The sequence below is a fragment of the Prunus dulcis genome, chromosome 3 (assembly GCF_902201215.1).
Source record: "Prunus dulcis chromosome 3, ALMONDv2, whole genome shotgun sequence".
In the NCBI taxonomy this organism is placed as follows: Eukaryota; Viridiplantae; Streptophyta; class Magnoliopsida; order Rosales; family Rosaceae; genus Prunus; species Prunus dulcis.
In genome coordinates, this window is record NC_047652.1 from 10,803,782 (window position 1) to 10,825,484 (window position 21,703).

Genomic DNA, 21,703 nt, shown 5'->3' on the forward strand with positions numbered 1-21,703 from the left:
TCATTTGCATGACAATACAAATAATCTACTGCTACCTAAAAGCTATAGAAAATTAAATGTGATATCATCTATTTTTTCTAACCAAGACTACATGTCACATAAATAAGAAATAAGATCTCAAAAAAGAAACAGCATTATTCATGCTCCACTCAGTAGCAAGTCCATTATTCATGCTCCCTTCAGCACCCGAGACTCTCCCTCATGCCAACCCGGCCATGAGGCTTCTCTTGTGAGAAAGTTTGGCATCTGGAGAGCGAACAACATCGCAGCCATCAACCCCTCTGGGCAAAACCACGACTTGGGCCCTTTACTAAATGTATCCTCAACTACCATCAGGAGAAGGATATCCAGCCGCTCCGTATCGCCTTCTACACTGGCACAGAGGACCCACTCACCCATATCCACTTCTTCCAGTCTGCCCTTGGGTGCAAAGGCCTCACTGACGAAGGCATGTGCCTCCACTTCCCTTCCACCCTCAGCGGCACAGCCCCAAACTGGTTCTATAGGCTCCACCCCCGCACCATCAACTTATTCGACAGTCTCAAGCAGACCTTACTGGACCATTTTATGATCCAGACTGATCGCCTATACTCCTCCGACGACTTGTATATGCTTCAACAGGGTGAGGACGAACCCCTTCGGGAGTACGCAGCCCGGTTAAGTCACGAATACTCCCACTGCCCAGAGACTGACGATCGCGCTGCCTTCGGGGCTTTAAAGAGTGGCCTCCGCGAGTCCAACTTTCGCTACCTGGTTCATAGCAACAGTTGGTACACATATGTAGAGCTAATGAAGCAGGCAACGGTTCACGTCAAGGCTGAATACTTCAATTCCAAGCATTGGCCAGCCAACCTGGTTCGTAACACTTTCACTGATCCTCCACCTGCTTTAGTTCCTACCCCAGCCTCACCTCAGCATTCTACTCCCGCCCCAAGTACCCAGGGTACCCCACATCCAAAAAGGAAGGATAGCTACCAGCATCCCTTCAACAATAACAAACGTGGCAGACATGGCAACCACCACTAATCTAGTGGAAGCAACCATCCCAAGACAAGTGATCAGGCCCCACTTCCCTTCACACCCAGGCCCAGATTCGAGGTCTTCACCACCCTCAACACCACCTATGAGAATGTCTTGGTGCGTGAAGCCCCTATCATCCCCAAGCTACCCCCCCGGAGACTGTCCGGCAAGCCTATGCCAAATACGGGCATCTTCTACCGCTTTCATCAGTTCAGCGGCCATGACACCGAATCTTGTGTTGCCTGGCGCAACATCATTAAAGGGCTCATCCATGAAGGGAAGCTGGACAACTATGTGCACAACCTCGCACCCCCACCTAACCTTCACCAACAGCAGATCAACATGATCTCTACCATCAGTGGTGGTCCTACCTTGGCTGGAACCTCCAACAAGTCCATCAAACATTATGTTCGCTCCACCAATGCGCACCAGGTCTTCAACACCAAGCAGGGACGCTTGCCAAAGACCCAAAAATCGGGCTGGGCCTCCATTACGTTCATGAGGAGGAGGAGCGTGGTGTTTTCCTCCCCCATGATGACCCACTCATTATCCGTGTGGACATTTCTAACTTCGACGTTGGGCGTATCTTGGTGGACACCTGCAGCTCGGTCAGTGTGATGTTTGTTGACGCTTTAATGAGCTCCAAGTCCCGTCTCACTTACTCGATCGAAGCATCACACCCCTTGTGAGCTTCTCTGGTGTTGTTGTCCAACCTATTGGAAGCATTCATCTCCCTATATCTACAGGAGCCACACCCCAGCGGGCGACGATCACCACCCCCTTCCTTATTGTTGACTGTCCCACAGCTTACAACGTCATCCTTTGGCGCCCTGCCTTGGCCCAAATAAGGGTTTTTATTTCCACACATATGCTGCTGCTGAAGTTCCCTCCGCCCAATGGCACAGGCACGGTGCGCGGCGACCAACTTGGCGCCCGAAGCTACTATGTTTCAGCAGTCAAATCCATCAATTGCTAACATAGGACTGAGGCCCTCGCAGTAACAAAGGCTCCAGCCCCTCCTCAAGCTGGCACTAAACGACCTGAGGACCCCAGGGAGGATTCTGTCACACATCAGGCCGAACCTGTGGAAGACCTGGAGCTGGTTACTCTTCATGATGACATCCCAGATCGGCAGGTCCGGATCGGTACCTCCCTCTCACAAGAGCTTCGCTCTGACCTCGTCGCCTTCCTCTGCCTCAACTCTGAAGTCTTCACATGGTCCTACAATGACATGTCTGGCATATCACCAAACATCAGATCCCATAGACTGAGTGTTAATCCTGCCGTCTGACCCATTCGACAGAAGCGTCGCGCTTATGACCCCGAGTGCTATGTGGCCAAGAGGGCAGAGATGGATAGACTTAGTGGTATCGGATTCATCAAGGAGGTTGACTATCCCACATGGCTGGCTAATGTGGTGATGGTCTGCAAACCAAGAAAGGCTGGTGCATATGCGTAGATTACACCAACCTTAATTGGGCTTGCCCGAATGATCGCTTTTCTCTACCCCACATTGACCAGCTGGTTGACGCCACAGCTGGCCACGCCCTCCTCAGCTTTATGGATGCTTACTCAGGATACAACCAGATCTTCATGCACCCCGAGGACCAAGCCCACACCTCCTTCATTACTGATCGTGGCCTATACTGCTATAAGGTGATGCCGTTGGCCTCAAGAACGCCGGGGCTACTTATCAACGACTGGTGAACAGCCTCTTCACCATACTGATTGGCAACATCATGGAGGTATACGTTGATGACATGATAGTCAAGAGTCGTACTGCTGACCAGCACATCCCTAACCTCTCTGCCATGTTCACCATCCTGAAGCAGTATAGAATGAGGCTCAACCCCACAAAATATGCATTCGGGGTGGCTTTGGGCAAATTCCTTGGCTTCATGATTAGCTAGAGAGGTATTGAGGCCAATCCAGAGAACATCCAGGTCATCTTAGAATGACGATACCTAAGACGATCAAAGACATTCAAAGCCTTACAGGGCGTGTCACAGCCTAGACCAAATTTATCTCCAAGGCCACTAACCGCTGCACCCCATTCTTCAAGACACTTAAGGGTAGCAAGCGAAGCATTACCTGAATTGCCGAGTGTGATAAGGCTTTCAGCGAGCTCAAGGAGTATATGGGCCGGGCCTCTTTATTGTCAACCCCTGAGCCCGGAGACATCCTCATGATTTATCTCTCCGTTTCGGTTACGGCGGTTAGCTCTGTGCTCATCCGACCAAGGGATAGCGCGGAGCACCCAGTGCATTATGTTAGCAAAGAATTGCAGGACGCTGAGGTCTGGTACCCAGACATTGAGAAACTAGCGTTCGCCCTGGTAGTCTCGGCTAGACGCCTCAGACCATACTTCCAAGCTCACATCATCAATGTCTTAACCAACCACCCGCTCAGACAGGTGTTGCAGAAACCTGAAACTTCTGGGAGGTTGGTTAAGTGGGCCATTGAACTTGGTGAGTTTGATATCCACTACAAACCCCGCCCAGCTACAAAGGGCCAGGCCGTCGCTGACTTAATATCAGAATTCACAGAATCCTAAGCATCAGCTACTACCCAGATCATAACCGAACCCAATCTCCCTTTGGGCCAGGACCACGCTGCCAGCAAAGGCACTCTAGACCTGACCCACCCCCCATGGACCTTGTATGTGGATGCTCCTCTAATGCCCAAGGATGTGGGGCTGGCCTCGTTCTCATCTCCCTAGACAAGGTTGTCCTTAAGTACACCCTCCGCTTCAAATTCCATGCCTCCAATAATGAGGCCGAATACGAAGCACTCTTAGCTGGCCTTAGGCTAGCCAAAGAAATGGGCGCTAGGCAAATTCAGATATTCAGCGACTCACAGCCTGTTGTCCACCAAGTCAACCAGGCCTTCACGGCTAAGGACATCTTTATGACAGCCTATCTCCAGCATTCCCGCCACTTACTTACAAACTTCGACACTCATCTTATAAGCTAAGTACCACGCTCTGAGAACAGCCATGCTGATGCATTGGCCAGGGTAGCCTCGGCCTTAGAGTAGGGCATAGGTCGCAACATCCACATCGAGCTCTTGGACCAACCCAGCACACAAGCCCCCCTCATCTGTACCATTGATCACAACCCTACATGGATGGACCCTATCCTTCAGTTTTTGCATAACCAAACACTTCCAGTTGATTCTGCTTAGGCAAGACGCGTTCGCTATAGCTCTGCCCGATACTTGATCATTAACAACTCCTTATACAAGCGTGGCTTCAGCCTTCCCTACCTTCGGTGTCTGACTCTAGAGGAAGGCAATTATGTTCTTCGGGAAATTCATGAAGGCATCTGCGGCAACCACTCGGGCGCACGCTCACTAGCTCATAAGGCAATTCGCCAAGGATACTTTCGGCCCTCACTTCACACTGATGCCCAGACCTTCACCTAGAGGTGCGATAAGTGTCAGTGATTTGCTAACATCCCACAACTCCCAGCCGAACCATTGACAGCCATGGTCAGCCCTTGGCCATTTGCCCAATGGGGACTAGACCTCATTAGACCTATGCCTGAGGGCAAGGGTCAAGTCAAGTACGCATCGTAGCCGTACACTACTTCACCAAATGGGCCGAAGCCGAAGCCTTAGCCACCATCACTGCAGCCCGCATCGAAACATTTGTCTGGCAGAATATTGTTTGTCGCTTTGGCATCCCCAATACCATCATCACAGACAACGGCCGGCAATTTGACAATGCAAAATTCAAACAATTTTGCTCCAACCTCAAGATCTGTCTTTGCTTCACCTCCCGGCCCATCCTCAGTCCAATGGCCGGGTCTAAGCCAAAATTATAAAGAAAACCCTGAAAACGAAGCTTGACAAAGCCAAGGGTTGTTGGCCAGAGCTACTCCCAGAAGTTCTCTGGTCCTACCGCACCAATTTTCGTACCTCCACGGGCAAAACACCGTTCTTTCTTTCTTTTGGTATCGAGGCAGTGGCACCTGTTGAGATTGGCCAGCCCACATACCGAACCTCCACTTATGAGGCCAAGGCCAATGACAAGTAGGTAGCCCTGAATCTTGACTTCAGTGATGAGCTTCGTTACCAATCCAACATGCGCAACGTCGCGTACAAACAGCGTGTCGCCAAGTACTACGACTCCCGAGTCAAACCCCGTGCGTTTAAAACTGGGGACTGGGTCATGCGCAAAGTCTCCTTGGCCACCAAAAACCTTACTGACGGTACCTTAGGCCCCACATGGGAGGGTCCTTACGAGATCACCAAGGTCTGCGGCCCCGGCACGTATCAACTTTGCAACCCAAAAGGCAAGATCTTGCCTCACCTGTGGAACGCTGATCATCTCAAGTACGATTATAAGTAAACATCCCTAGACCCTAGGATATTACATTTTCTTTATTATTGGTCTTGAGCCTTGACTCATCCATTTGTACCTACTATCGTTCGACGCCCGCTTAATAAAGGCACATGACCCGGGCCTATTTCTACTCATTCTCACCTATTCAGTCCACAGAATACATAAATCAACAACTTATCATAACCATCACAAAAGTAACCCTGCCTTATGACATGGCAATATCCATACAAAACAAAGTGAAGTACAAACCAAATGCTAAAAGTACACCATAAGCAAAATGCTAAAGGTACATAGCCCTCAGGCATCGGCATGCTCATCCTACTCCTCCTCGGTGGTAAGCTCGGCACCTAGGGTAGACTCGCCCCCCGTGGCATTGGCACCCCCTCACCGGACATCAGGACTAGTGGCATCAGAGGATGAAGGGGACTCGAACAGCAGCTCCCGACCAGGAGGAATGAGAGGTGGAGCGCCACTGGTGTCGAAGTTTATACCCAACTATGGATTAAACCTCGCCACTGCTCCTCGACCATCACATCAAGCACAAGGTTCTTGAACCCCTCAGAACCTTTGTACTCCTCAATGGCCTCGACACGAGACACAGCGAGCTCCTCCACCTTCTTCCGTTCTGCCTCAACCCTGGCATCCTCTACCCCTACTAGCCACCGAGATGTCTCCTTCAGCTCTCGCTCTAGTTGCCCCACCCTCAACTGCAGCGTGTTCCTCTCTCGAAGGGCAGCTTGAGCCTCGGCAGTAGCGGCCTTCGCCATCTCTGAGTGGTGCCTCGCCAAAGCCACCTCCCTCTCTGCCCTCGCCAGGGTAAGGTACATGTCCCCAAAGTCCTGCAAAACACATTGTCATCAGCTAGACTTCACTCCATAAACAAACTACTCGAAAATCAACTAAAACAATAGAAAACTTACGTTGGCCACAGAGAGAATCGATTTTCAGACCCGGTTAGAGAAATCCGTAGCCCTGGTCCGAGTGAGCTCCCCCACATCAATCTTTACCCCAGTCAAGAAGGCGTTCACAAGGGGCACTTCTTGGCGGTGCATTGCCAGGGTTACCTCCTTTGCCTCCCGACGAACCGAGGCAAAATCTGTACCCTCGATATCCACAGGGAACAACTCATCCAGCCCAAGTGATAGCTTCGGTGAGGGATCCAGATCAAAGGGTGGCAGTACTGTCGAACCCATGACATCACGGATGGAGGTCTCTAGACCCCTCCGCTTCTTCTCCAACTCGGCCAGTAAACCATCATCCTCCTACCAAGGCTACTTCTCCGCGACTCGCTCCCCTATCCCTTCAGCAGCACTGGCCGAGCCCTTGGCCTATGTCTTCTTTGCCCTGTTCACCCTATCCTTCTTTTTCCTCTCTCGCAGCTTCCGCTACCTCTCCTCTGGATCCACAGCTACCTTCGGCGAACCCTCCACCGACACCACCGTCTTTGGTACCTCAGCCACTGCAAAAACCAGAACAGGGTAACTGTTAACATACAAAGGTGACATCACCCAAAAAAAAAAGCACTTATTACCTTGCAGTAGCCCCGATTCTAACAACAGCTGAGGCGTAACAATGTTTCGTGCAACCCGCCTCTCCTTAGAGACCTCTCTCCTCATGAACTCAATCTCCTCCTCTTCCTCCCTCGTGACTGGGCGACACTTCACTGAACCTGCAAAAAGATCTTAAGTTCCCTAACCTTCGGCAACAAAGACACACAAAGGCACACACAAACAAAACAACACTAGGGCAGGAAAAGACAAGGACCTATCCACTAAAAATGCGTAGGCATGTGTCTGCTGGCCACCCTCCCAGGCCAACACTCCCAATCACCAAACGCCAAGAACCACCGATTCCTCCACGTCTTCTGTGAGGAAGGTTTGTGCCCAATAAAATACCCCATTTCCTTTGCCTTTCGACAGTTCACCTGCACCCAACCAAAGTTACCCTACTGTTTGGAAACAGAGTAGAGGTGCATGAACTGCTCAAAAGACGGCTCCCCTTGCTTGGCCAACAACCTAGATACGTACACGCCATGCAAGATGATCCAAAAGTTGGGGTTGTACTGCCCCAATGCATGGCCCAGCCTCGCCAGCATCATCTGTACCCAAGGATGCAGTGGCAACCTCAAACCACTCCTAAACATGGCTGAGAACACCATCACACATCCCTCAGGTGGATACCTCGCCTCTTTGGTAGGTGTTGGCAACCTCAGTCCCACACAGTTCGGTATCTGGAAATGTACCTTCAGCTGCTCCAACTCATAAATGGTCAACTTGTTCCTCCTCGGCAAAGGACCCCCAACTAGCACACTCATGCCGGCGGAGACAACCACCACAGTCCCAGACCCAGAAGCCTCACCCTGACCGCTGGAACTGACTTCTGATGCCTGTGTTATACCCAAAACTTGGTTGGCAACAGCCTCCAGGGTAACGTAGTTCCTCTACATCTCTCGATCGGCATCCCCTCATAGCTCACTGACTGCCCTTCTTCCCCTACTTTACCCTGTTCCACTATGAACCTCTCTACCAAGTCTTTAGACTCAGTACTCTCATCTTCCATACCCAAGGCTTCAACACTCTCTAAATCTTCCCCATTGAAGGCGTGGGAACTAGCTGGACTTTGACTTTCTCTTTTAGAGTTAGCAGACATCTACAAACACAAAAATACAGAAACTAATGGGCATGCGAAGATTGAATGCAAGTCCTTAGACATATCCTATGATGTTCATACAAATTCATCTCCGTTCCTCTACGTTCCTCGTTTATTCATACAAAACTCATCCTAACATGCACTTTGATTCAAAAACAACTGAAAAAACAAGAAGTACCTTATTATCCACACCGTAGAGGTTTGCGGAAAATCGTGCCGCCAAGTACAAGGGCCCGAGAATCAACTATGACCAGGAATCAACCTTGCCGGAAATCGCCAACCGCCGAAAATCGCAAATCGCCAATTGACGGAAATCTCCTAGAGTTTTTCGAAATTTTTTGCAAGTGCCTTCCCTTTTCCTATTTTGCCCTCTTTTTATAAATGCTCAAGGGAATCCAGAAGATGAACCGTCACCCAAACCCCAACGGTCGGAACGACGCCTCGAACCCCATAAAAAACTTCAAATTCCACCCCACGTGGCATCCTCGCATGCAACTCACATGATAACGTCATCCCTACCGTTCGGCACCGTGCGTGCTTAACGTGCATGGGACTCGCATGTGATGTGCACACTGACGTCATCCCTGCCGTTCGGCACCCTCCGTGCCAAACGTGCCGAACGTACATGGGACCATGCGACTCGCATGCTAACGTCATCCCTACCGTTCGGCACCCTCCATGCCGAACGTGCATGGGACTCACATACGCCGCGCATGCTGCCTCAACCCTACCGTTTGGCACTCTCTGTGTCGAACGTGCACGGAGCTTGCATGTGATGCGCATGCTAACGTCATCCCTACCGTTCGGCACCCTTCGTGCCGAACGTACATGGGACGCATGCGACTCGCATGCTAACGTCATCCCTACCGTTCGGCACCCTCTGTGCCGAACGTACATGGGACTTGCATGCGCCGCGCATGCTGACGTTAACCCTACCGTTCGACACACTGAGTGTCGAATGTGCACGGGACTCACATGCTGACGTCATCCCTACCGTTCGGCACCCTTCGTGCCGAACATACATGGGATGCATGCGACTCACATTAACGTCATCCTTACCATTCAGCACCCTCCATGCCAAATGTGCGTGGGACTCGCATGCGACGCGCATGCTGACGTCATCCTTACCGTTCGGCACCCTCCGTGCCGAACGTCTACGAGACTCGCATGCGACGCGCATGCTGACGTCATCCCTACCGTTCGGCACCTTCTGTGTCGAACGTGTTGGGGACTCACATGCGACATCCATGCTGACGTCATCCCTACCATTCGGCACCCTCCTTGCCGAACGTGCAGGGGACTCACATGCGACATGCCAGCCAGCGTCATCTCTATCGTTCGGCACCCACCCTGCCGAATAAATAAACCAGACCCTGCTCCCAGTCCCCTTCAGCACCCCTCCCAAAAAAAAAAAAAGGGAGGGAGATGGACGCCTTCTGGCTTACGAACTTGGGACACTCAGGGATTCCCTATGGCACCCGCTGTAATGACACGCTTGATCTCATTATGCAACTTTTCACAAGTTCCCAAACCATAAGCCGCTTCTTAGTTGACAACTTGGGGGACTACTGTTTGCACTATATTCAACCAAGCGTGTCTTGAACCAAAACAACTAGCATTAGGGCAAACACTCCATCTTCCCTGCCAAAGGAAGACACTATTCCTTCACAGCAGCCACCTGCCAGAGCTCCCGACTGCCTAAGCTCCCAAGCTACCAAACCTAATCCCAGGACACATGTCGTCGCCACAGTAACTTACACAAAGTCCCACATCGAAACTTTGTGCAAAACTCTCACTTTCACTCCCTTATAAATAGAGAACAGTATCCGAGTAAAAAGGATAAACTACTTTCTCAACTTTACTGTTACTCCGCCAAAGTTACCACTTATAGCTGACTTAAGCAACGGAGAGCCTTCGGCCGGCACCACACCAGTGTCCGAAGCTTAACGATTGCTTCTCCCATTTTGTCTTCTGCAGGTTCCCTCCTTACCCAAGGCCTTAGCCTTCTTCCCTGCTGAAGACTCCACAAACCTCATCACTAAGTTGGACTCAATATTGGCCGGGCCATTTTGAGCATCAACATAGAGAGATCAGTACTTTTACTTGTCTAGTGGCGGCAACTTGTTCGACCTCATCTCATGAACGAACTGATCAAAAGAATAATACGGGAGCAAACGTGAGTGCCATTCGGTGTACAACCCAATTAAGTTCCCCAAATCTCTAACCTCCAAAAACTGCAAAAAAAACAAAAAACTTAGCATAATATGATGAATTTTTTTCCACAAAAAAGGAAACAAGAGTAGAATTGAATATGAGACCTCGTTTCCGAGACCATGGTACTTGAAAGCGCGAGTGAATTGGCGGAGGACGTAGGCGAGGTCAGCTTCAGCCTAGTCTTCTGTACTGACACTTTTTTTGCCTTCGAAGCACCGCTGTCTCTCTACCTCCTCTCCAATGGCTGTTGCATCTCAGTGTCGGCAGAGATGACACGCCCAGATTCCGATCTGGGGACATAGATGAAGCTTGGATTTCTGTGACACAGATTCGAAGAGATGAGCTAAAGCAGCTCCAGTGCACACGAGGGGTTATTCTTTTGTTTTCTAAGTCACATGTATTTCACGTGCTCTTTAATAAAAGGCTTAAATGCTAAAATAGTCCCTGTGTTTTATCTTGTTGGCCAATTTAGTCTATATGTTTTTAATTTGGCCAATTTGGCCCCTGTGTTTAGCACTGTTAGCCAATATGACCTATTTTATTAAAATTGCCATTAAATAAACATGATAATTCGTTTTTTCTTCTTCTTCCTTTGAAAACCTATAAATTTTGTTGAAATTAATTTATAAAAATTGAATTAATTTAAAACTTCATTAGAACTAAAACATAGCATTAGAAAAAAGATATTAAAAAAAAAAAAAGGATGGGCACGGGGCTGCTTAGCAATGTGGTTGGGGGGAGTGGGGCGATGACTGCATAGTGAAGATTCTATTGGGAGATGGTCAGGAGTTAGGGTGAGTTGGAGTTTTTGCGTGTGGGTGAGTTGTTGCTAGGAAGAAAGGGTGTTGCTGAAATGGTATTGTCCTTTGGTTTTTAATTGCTTTTGGCTTTTAAAACTTATTTTTATTTCATAATTATTTATTTTATAGATTGAATTCAAATATTTATATTTTTTATTAATATTTTAACAGAAGTTTAACAGATTGGATTACATTAGCTAACGGTCTGAAACACAAGGACCAAATTAGCCAAATTGAAAACACATAGACTAAATTGGCCAACGGACTAAAACACAAGGACCATTTTAACATTTAAATAAAAATAGCTAAACAAATCATTAGGTCATTCAATCTTGACCATTAATTTTTAAAATGAAATCTGAGCCCTAAGATGATTGGGTGTACCCGTACAACTAATATACCACAGAATTGTTCTTTAAATGCGGAAAGGGATGGGATGTGTCGGCAACAACTGTAGTGTGAAGTGACAAAGAAAGAAGGGATTGACACCTTTGGAGGAGAAGAGGTGTGGTCACGTACATTATGGTTGCGAAACAGAGACAGCTGCTGATCCTTATTAAATGTGGTCTTTTTCCTTTCTTTTATTTCTTCAATCCTGCCAAATTTAGTGGACCTACCTATTTATTTATTATTTCAACTTTTAGACTTTTCAGTCCACTCTGACTCCTTGTCCGCGTGGCAACTTTATAAATCATTGTCAATCATTCTTTTTTTACTTTTTTTTACAAGGTGGGTTAATTTTGAGGGAAGAAATATTACTAAATCAAAAATTAATTGATTAAATTTACAGCTTAAGTGGTGAACAAATATTAGGAGGAAAGCTGTGAAAATGTAACAGAAACTAAAATGATTTGATGAGGCAATGAGTGTGATGGCTCTTAGAGCCTTATCATTAGTGACGGATTCAGAAATTTTTATTCCAAAGGTTAATGTATAAAAGATTTTAAAAAAAAATTTATACAAAATAGACCCATCAAAATGAAATGATAATATTATAATTCATAATTAATAAATAAAACCATACAAACTAACAAAAAAACATACAAACTAACAAAATCCTAATTTATTCAAACTAATCAAAATAAAATTCCAACAACCATTAATCAAGAACAACAAAAATATATAAGTATATTCATTAATTAACAAACACAAAAATTAATCCAATTTACCAAGATACAATCTAATTAAAGCATACAAACTAACAAATACAATCTAATAAATAAAAAAAACCTCATTTTTTTAATAGAAAAAACTTATTCAAACTAACAAACACAAAAATTAATCCAGTTAATTCTTTTTAATCAAACAAAAGAGTTAAATATAGTAGACTTGGCATAAGAGGATGAACATGCAATTGATTCTAACGTAAGAAGAAAATTGAAGAACATAGCAGAAACCATGCCCCAAAATCCTTTACAATCAGATTTTTCAGATTTAGCAGGTACTCATCTTTCTCTCAAATTAAATGATAGTGATCCTCCAGGTGTTCTTTCATCAATTTCTTCGTAAAGCTTTTTTTGTATTTTTTTAATTTTTAAAAAATCTTCACTCTGCCCTATAGATACTACAAGAAAAGGCAGGAAAACATGCATTAATATCTTTTCATAGTGCAAGATATATACATTTCTTGTATCATCGGCATTTCTAACTGTTAAAAGAAATGTACCTAAAAATACAGTTATTTTTTTTCTCTTCTTTTGAACTCCACCAAGGAACAAGAAATACTAGCAACTCTAGTTGTTGGACAAAGGCCACTCCGAAGAACATAAATAAAAAAGCAATTAGGTAAATTAGTTAATTGCCCAAAATTTATTTAAGTACAATTGCTTACTTCTGTCATCTGCACAGATATCACCAATGAGGATGTCGCCAGTGCCGAATGGTCGTGGGGTGGTGAGCCTGTCAGATTGGGTGAAGGTTGGTTGGGTAGGATTAGGTGTTGGGGATTTAGGGTTTGAAATTGAATGTTGAAACTTGAAATGTGTTAAAACTCATTTGTGGGGAGGTAATTATCAGGCAGCAAATATATATATATATATATATAAGCCTTTAAGTGGAATGACGTCGTTTTGATGTTGAGGGAGAAAAGAAAACATAAGCATGCAAGCATAGGCAGTGCTGGTACTGCTTGGAAGTCCAGGCATCCCCTCTTTGGGGCATTTCAACAAACACTTTGCAGGGGGTCACATTTCGACTTAATATATGGGGTATTGTTGGTTTTTATAAGGCATTACAAACATGTTTGTGCTGAAATTAGTCCCACATTGAAAAACTATAGTTCCTTGAGGGCATGTTTGGTACCCCTCACTATATTGGATTGGGTTAAATAGCACTTGAAACCCCATGTTTGGTAAGAGGAGGACTAACTTAAATGTGATTAAATAGTCTAACATTAAAAAATTTGCCTCACTCGCTTGTTCAATATAACGAGCTTGAAACATGGCTCGCAAAATAGCGAGCTTGCTAAACAGAGCAAGCGAGTTCAACGATAACCAACTTCTTCTTTGTCTTCACCTAGAATTGTCACCACCATATCCCCAGCTGAACCACTAGAATCACAACAGAAAGTCGTCAAACCCAGTCGCTGAAACCATCACCACCAATTCAAGCCCAGCCACTTGAATCAACCACCACCAATTCAAACCCACCCACTTGAATCAACCACCACCAATTCAAATCTAGTGGAACCAAAACCAAATTCAACCACCACTGTCAAACCCAATTGAACCCTATGAAAAATCATCAACCATCGACCATGGCTCAATGAAATCAGATGGAGATTTGTGACTTCAAAGGAGATGAAAATATGTGACTTCAAATGGGAATAAGAGAGAGAAAATGATGAGGAGGTAAAGAAAGGTTGGGAGGGGGAGATAGAAAAGGAGAGAGAAGGAGGAAGATATCATTGTATCAATATTGGAGAAAAAAAGAGAGAACCAGAAAGTGAGATCGGGAGGAAGAGAGAAAAAAGAAAAAAGAAAAAAGAAAGGGAGCCTGGGAAGGAAGAAGAAAAAGAAAAAGGGGGAAAAAGGAAGAAAAAGTAGAAAAAGTAGAAAAAAGAAGAAAGACATGAGATAAAGATAGTTTTAGCTTTTAAAAATATTCTAATTTCTTTATTTAATAAATTATACATTTTTCGTTGGTTTCTTTGTAGCATTTACTTAGTTTTAGGTCAAAATCCCTAATGAATTTAAATAATTGTTTTAATCCGATACAACACTAAACATAGGTCTTCACTATTTTTACAATCCAGCTTATTAGTCTGACACAGCACCAAACGTAGGTCAGTACTTGATCCTGCTTAAGCCAATCTGAGCTAATCCAAGACAGTTCCAGAATTTAGTCCAATCCATAATAATCCGGTGTACCAAACTACCCCTGAAGGTCTTTATAAGACCTACTCTTGGAAATAGAATAGTTAGGATTGGGCTATGCCCAATTGAGTGGCTTGTGGGTTTGGCCTTTGGGTCAATGTTTAATTAATATACATAAATAATATATATTTAATTAGTCAAAAGATGGGCCTTAGGCCTGGGTGCTCTTGGCCTCTGTGATTTAAAATTAAACCTAATTAATTTCGAGTTAATTATTTAATTAATTATTTTTCAAATATTAGACCCTCTGTTTAAAATACATCAAAAAAAATGAGATATCATTCTAAGTCATATTCATGTTCATAGCCTGAGAGAAGCACACTAATTTTGCCAGAAATCAAAGTCCTAGTGCCAGGATTTTGATTTTAGGTAGTTTTATCCTAGTAGAGCATACGCATGCAGAACTACAAGCACTGAGTAGGGGCGAAATTTTGTTTCAAGGACATTGCAATCTACAAGCCTTTCTGAAAACCAATCGGTTTTTATTTTATTGCATTGTTTAATTTCATGATTTTATTTATTGTTGTATTTAATTGTTAAATTAAATTATTAATGTAATACTGATTGTTGTTTCTCCAACAATCTTGAAAAATAAATTTAATGGATCAACAATTAGTGTCTGCTAATGGTGTCAATGGGGCTAAAATCCTTACTCTGAAAAGCCAGAGAAGTTCGAAGGAGTGGACTTCAAATGATTGCAACAAAAGATGTTTTATTTAACAACAATGAACTTGGCAAATGTTATCAAAGAAGAAGTTCTAGTGGCAAAAGAGGATCATATTGCAAAGGAAACTCTAAGTGCCATAGATGCTTGGAAGCATTCTGAATTTTGTTGCCAGAACTATATCTTGAACAATTTGGATGATAATCTTTATGATATTTATTCAGCTTGTAAAACAACCAAGGAATTATGGGAATCACTGAAGAAAAAATATAAAATTGAAAGATGTTGGTTCTACGAAGTTTTGTCATAGGCACATTTCTGAAATTTAGTATTTGCCTATTTGTGTTCTTAAAAGACATGATTTATCAGTTGTCTAGGGTTCTGATTCTGGCATAACTCAAATATATGACTAGGGTTCGTGATCAATTCATGGAGACATGTGAGTGTACAACAAGGGATCTCTACCTTCAATAAAGGAGGAGAATGCTCAGAAGATGTGACTCAAATGTCTTTGGCCAAAGAAATGAGCTAGATCAATAATAGAGATTGTGATCATGCTCCAATAATAGAAACTCTGAAATTTTGATACGATCAAATTGAGTGACTCACGTACGTCCTCCAACTGGAATTAATCCAAAATTCGTCCATTTGATTATGTTTTGCTCCAGAGAAAGTCGAAAGTCCTATATTGAAAATATAATTCAAAGTATCAAAATTCTTCCAAAATATTAACCAAAATGTACTAAAAATGGGGTTAAATATATAATATAAAAATACCCATCAAGACCCTTTTGGTCCCTATGTGATTCGAACTTGAGAACCCGTCAGCACTACTTGCATGTTTGAAATTAGTGTTTGCTTGTATGGTCTGCACTAGCTATGTGCATTCTCCTTTCATGATTTTATGTTAATAACCACTTTATTAGCGAATAAAGATGAATGACTTTTACATGATTCATGTTGTTTGGATTAGTTTTATAATTCCGTTGCATTCCTGACCCCAACAATATTTGCCCGTTTTCAATTACTGTCTTGCGTGCACAAACCACATTTTACTGTGAATCATTGTTATTTATTTCCTGTAAGAGTACATAACAGTAATTGCATAGTAGAAAAGAAAAAAAAAATAGAGTTGACCATCAAATACAAGAGATGTGCATCCCAATTTCCAAAAATATATCTCTCTCCTTTATGGCATTAAGCTCCTCTAGCTTCCCTCCACGCCACACACTTATATAAAGAGATGTGCATCTTAATTCTCACCAAATCTTGAGCCAATAGCAAGGCATGAGTACTGAAGTGACAGCAAGTCATGAGCTACTCCAAGCACAAGCCCACATTTGGAACCACATTTTCAGCTTCATAAATTCTATGTCCCTCAAATGTGCAGTTCAATTAGGTATCCCAGATGTCATCCAAAAACATGGCCAACCCATGATTCTTTCTGAGCTTGTCTCCGCCCTACCAATTTCCCCAACAAAAGCTCATTCCATCCCACGCCTCATGCGAATCTTAGTTCACTCCGGCTTCTTTGCTAGAGAAAGTCTGAGTGGCGGCGGAGACCAAGGTTATGTACTAACAGACGCCTCCGCACTCCTCCTGAAAGACAATCCCATGAGCGCAAGGCCCTTCTTACTTGCAATGCTGAATCCCATCGTAATCGATCCATGGCAGTATTTGACCACTTGGTTCCAAAATGACAATCCTACGCCGTTTCAGGTGGTGCATGGGATGACATTTTGGGATTATGGAAACCGGGACCCGACTCTTGCACAGTTTTTCAATGACGCCATGGCTAGCGATGCCCGGTTGATCTCGAGCTTGGTGATTGACGACTGCAAGGGAGTGTTTCAAGGAGTGGATTCGTTGGTTGACGTGGGCGGTGGGACGGGAACCTTGGCCAAGTCCATTGCTGATGCCTTCCCTCATATGAAATGCACTGTACTTGATCTCCCTCATGTAGTTGCTGACCTAAAAGGGAGTAAGAACTTGGAATTTGTTGCAGGGGACATGTTTGAGGCTGTTCCTGGGGCCGATGCTATTTTTTTGAAGGTAAATCATCTCATCCTGAGTGATATTATATTGTTAAAAACAGATTTCCATTTATAGATCAGTACAATATATGTGAAGCAGAGTATGCTTTCCAATTGGACTTTAAAGTATAAATCAAATTGGGTCCATAAGTAATTTGATGATTTTGTTTGGTGATTGGGTGTGACAAACAGTGGATATTGCATGACTGGAGTGATGATGAATGCGTGAAAATACTCAACCAATGTAAAGAGGCAGTTACAAGAGAGGGCAAGAAAGGCAAGGTGATTATCGTAGATATGACGATGGAGAACAAGAATACGGATAAGGAATCTGGGGAAACACAACTTTTCTTCGATATGCTGATGATGGTTATGGCTACAGGAAAAGAAAGGAATGAGAAAGAATGGGCTAAGCTCTTTTCTGACGCAGGTTTCAGCCACTACAAGATTACTCCCTGTTTGGGTTTAAGGTCTCTCATTGAGGTTTATCCTTGATTTATAATGAAGCACACCTGCTTAATATATTATGTTGACAGTGTTAAAGGAAAGAAAATAAGTCAATGATCTGCTGTGGAGAGATTGTAGCAACTGGATGTAATTACTATATAATCAGTAACTATTTACCTAGAATATCTATTCCTTATATGTATATAATTCCCTGCCTAGAATAGCTGCTCCATTCATGTATATAATTCCTGTTGCTGTATGAAGTTAAATATATACAAAGATATCAATTTCTCATGGTATCAGAGCTTTAGACAACTCTAAAGCACAAACCCCTTCCGCTACAAACACAAACACATATATCAAACACCATAGAAACACAACAACCATGGGTGAATCAAATACCACAAAACCAACAGACACCTTCTCCGATCCACTCTCTTTACACAACTCCGACACACCTGGACTCTCCCTAGTTAACTTCAAACTCGAAGGCCACAACTATGGTCAATGGAGCAGATCTATGCATCTCAGCCTCAGCGCCAAGAACAAGCTAGGATTGGTTGATGGATCTGTCAAGACACCATCATCTGATGACTCAAAATTCCCACTATGGCAGCGCTGCAATGATATGGTTTTGTCATGGATCTTGCACTCCCTACATCCTGACATAGCCAGCAGTGTTCTCTATGCTAAAACAGCGGCTGCTGTTTGGACTGATCTTCGAGATCGATTTTCACAGAGCAATGACTCCAGAATTTATCAGATTCGACAAGAAATTGTCGAGTGTCGACAAGGACAGCAATCAATCTCCATCTATTACACGAAATTGAAAGCTCTTTGGGATGAGTTGGCCTCATACCAAGAGCCTTTTTTCTGTAACTGTGAAGGGATGAAGAACCTTACCGAGAGAGAAGAAAAAGAGAAAGTGATGCAGTTCTTGATGGGCTTGAATGACACATACGCTATGGCTCGAGGATCGATTCTGATGATGAATCCCTTGCCTGATACGCGCAAGGTTCATGGTCTGGTTCTTCAGCATGAGCGCCAGGTTGAGGTGACCAGCCGGAATGATAGTCTGATCACTTCCCATGCAATGCAAATCAGCCGTTCCTCGGTGCCTGGATCTTCACAACCCCGCAAATCCCTGAAGTGCACATATTGCGATGGAGATGGACATACGAAAGAACGCTGCTATTTCATCATCGGTTTCCCTGTGGGCCATAAATGGCATGGAAAAAATGTCAAGCCCAGAAACCAACGTTACAGCCCAACAGTTCACAATGTTGACATTCATCCATCATCAGCCAAACATACTGACACTGCTAAGCCAACCACTGCTGATGGCCCAACCTTCACCACCGAGGAGTACCACAACCTTATTGCCATGCTTCGCAATAAAACGGGTAACGGTCAGCCACTGGCACATGCAACAGGTATCATTACACCCACTTGTAATATTGCACAACATGATCCACATTCCACGTTATATTGGATTGTTGATAGCGGAGCGACAGATCACATTTCTCATTCGTCTCCTACACATAATCACACCGCAACGCATCATGAATTTGTTGGTTTACCCAACGGCGACCAGGCAGCAATATGCAACATTGGGTCTATTAAATTATCCTCCGATCTGTCTCTTGATGGAGTTTTACATGTTCCAAAATTTCGTGTCAACTTATTGTCTGTCAGTAAATTAACTCGGGCTCTACGATGTATTGTAATTTTTTTCTCCGGATTTTTGTGTTGTGCAGGACGTGGATACGAAGAAGACGATTGGCCTGGGCAAGCATTTTGATGGGCTTTACTACCTCCTGCCTACCCAAAACCCTCACCTCGTGAGTCATGTTCATCGTATCTCCAATCTTTGGCATCAACGTCTTGGACATCCGTCCCCTGCACCCCTTCACCATTTATCCAAGACTATTCCCGAAATAATGTTTAATTCCCAGCATATTTGTGATGTTTGCCCTTTGGCTAAACAAACTAGATTACCTTTCCCTTCCAGTTCAATTAAAACAGTTGCACCTTTTGATCTTATTCATTGTGATATTTGGGGACCTCACAACACCCGTACCCATTCTGGGGCACGTTATTTTTTGACGATTGTTGATGATTTCACTCGTTTCACATGGGTTCATCTTCTGCATTTTAAATCTGACACACAACCCATATTGCAATCATTTTTTTCTTGGGTTAAAACTCAATTTAATCGTTCCATTAAAACTCTTCGTTCTGACAATGGTGGTGAATTCCTATCCATGCGCTCCTTCTTCCTCACTCATGGCACTACTTTTAAACATTCTTGCACATATACCCCTCAACAAAATGGGGTCGTTGAACGCAAACATCGCCATCTTTTGACCATTGGTCGCGCCCTTCGTTTCCAAGCCAACTTACCCTTACACTTTTGGGGCGACAGCCTTCAAACTGCGTGTTACCTCATCAATCGGCTTCCTACCCCCTTACTCTCTCATCACAGCCCTTATGAGCTCTTACATGGGACTTTCCCTCATTATTCGCACCTCCGAGTTTTTGGGTGTCTTTGTTATGCCACTAACCTTACACCCACTCACAAGTTTGACACTCGGGCTCGTCGTTGTCTTTTTCTTGGTTATCCTCTTGGTCAGAAAGGCTATCGCCTCTTTGACCTTGACACAAAGAAATTTTTTGTCTCTCGGGATGTTGTTTTTCATGAACACATTTTTCCTTTGTCTGCTCATCCCCCTGCACATCACCCTGACACGCCCACTCTTCCTATTCCTCCTTCCACTTCAGATATTTCTTTGCCCACTTCTTCTATCTTACACCCGGCCCAAGCTGACCCACCTTTCCCCCACCCTTAAGCAGATCTGGCCCAAGCTCACCCCGCCCCACTTTCCGCTCCTACTCCCCTTTCCGGCCCATCTTTTCCTTCTACCTCTTCACTCTCCATGCCGCCTCTCTCTCCCATTGATGGCGGCTCTAATCCTCCTCTGCCTTTGCTTGGCCCATCGTCCACCTCCCTTGATCCCTCCATGCCGTCGACCTCCTTGGATCTCTCCGTCCATCTCACCCCCACCGACCCCCCTCATTTACCTCGTCGGTCTGAGCGTGTCAAACGCCCTCCTTCTCATCTTTCGGACTATCAAGCCCATCACATGGCCTTGCTCACACCTGGGGTCGTCTCTTCCTTCACGTCTGGCACCCGGTATCCACTTCATAGGTATGTCTCTTACTCTGGCTTATCTCCTGCCTATCGGAATTTTGTATGTAATATCTCTCGGTTGGTCGAGCCCTCTTCATATGCACAGGCCTGTCAGGACCCCAAATGGGTTGCTGCGATGCACTCTGAGTTGCAAGCCCTTGAAGCCAACCACACCTGGTCTTTGGTCTCTCTGCCCCCCAACCATCGCCCAATTGGCTGCAAGTGGATCTTTAGAATCAAATATAACTCGGATGGCACAGTTGACCGTTTCAAGGCCCGTCTTGTTGCCAAAGGGTTCAATCAACGCGAAGGTATTGACTTCACCGACACCTTTGCTCCTGTTGCAAAATTGATCACTGTCCGCTGCTTACTGTCTATTGCTGCTGCTCACCATTGGCCTCTACATCAAATGGATGTCCATAACGCCTTTCTCCATGGTGACCTGCAAGAGGAGGTTTACATGTTACCCCCGCCTGGTTCTCGTCAACAGGGGGAGAATGTTGTATGTCGACTTCACAAGTCCTTATACGGACTAAAACAAGCTCCACGAAGCTGGTTTCGCAAGTTTTCATCTGCTATCTGTGGCATTGGTTTCAAGCAATCTCGGGCTGATTACTCTTTGTTCACACATGTACAGGGTAGTTCCCTAACTATTATATTGCTTTATGTGGATGATATGATAATCACAGGTAATGATGAAAAGGCAATCTGTAAACTGCAGCACTTTCTTGGCAGTCAATTCCGAATCAAAGATCTCGGATCCTTAAAATATTTTCTTGGTGTTGAGGTGGCACGATCCAAAACTGGGATCTCTATTTGTCAACGCAAGTATACTCTTGACATTTTGGAAGAAGCTGGACTACTTGGAGCTAAACCAGCCAAGGTTCCCATGGATCCTGATTTGATATTATCTCCTACAGGTGAACTGCTCAAAGACCCTACTCGGTATCGCCGGTTAGTTGGCAAG

General features: G+C 44.6%; 1 protein-coding gene across 1 annotated transcript; it reads left to right on the forward strand.

The window, feature by feature from the left end:
• The first annotated feature begins 16,352 nt into the window (after positions 1-16,352).
• LOC117622705 (probable O-methyltransferase 3) lies at positions 16,353-17,752 on the forward strand. Its single transcript, XM_034353469.1, has 2 exons — positions 16,353-17,118; positions 17,292-17,752. The coding sequence occupies exons 1-2, from the start codon at positions 16,354-16,356 to the stop codon at positions 17,592-17,594; spliced, it is 1,068 nt and encodes a 355-aa protein (XP_034209360.1). The 5' UTR covers position 16,353; the 3' UTR covers positions 17,595-17,752.
• The last annotated feature ends 3,951 nt before the right edge of the window (positions 17,753-21,703 follow it).

Bases quoted from the DNA above. Each gene is read 5' to 3' on its own strand.
- LOC117622705 (XM_034353469.1), top strand. From the start codon at position 16,354: ATGAGTACTGAAGTGACAGCAAGTCATGAGCTACTCCAAGCACAAGCC. The intron at 17,119-17,291 runs GTAAATCATCTC...TGTGACAAACAG, and splicing joins CCGATGCTATTTTTTTGAAG to TGGATATTGCATGACTGGAG.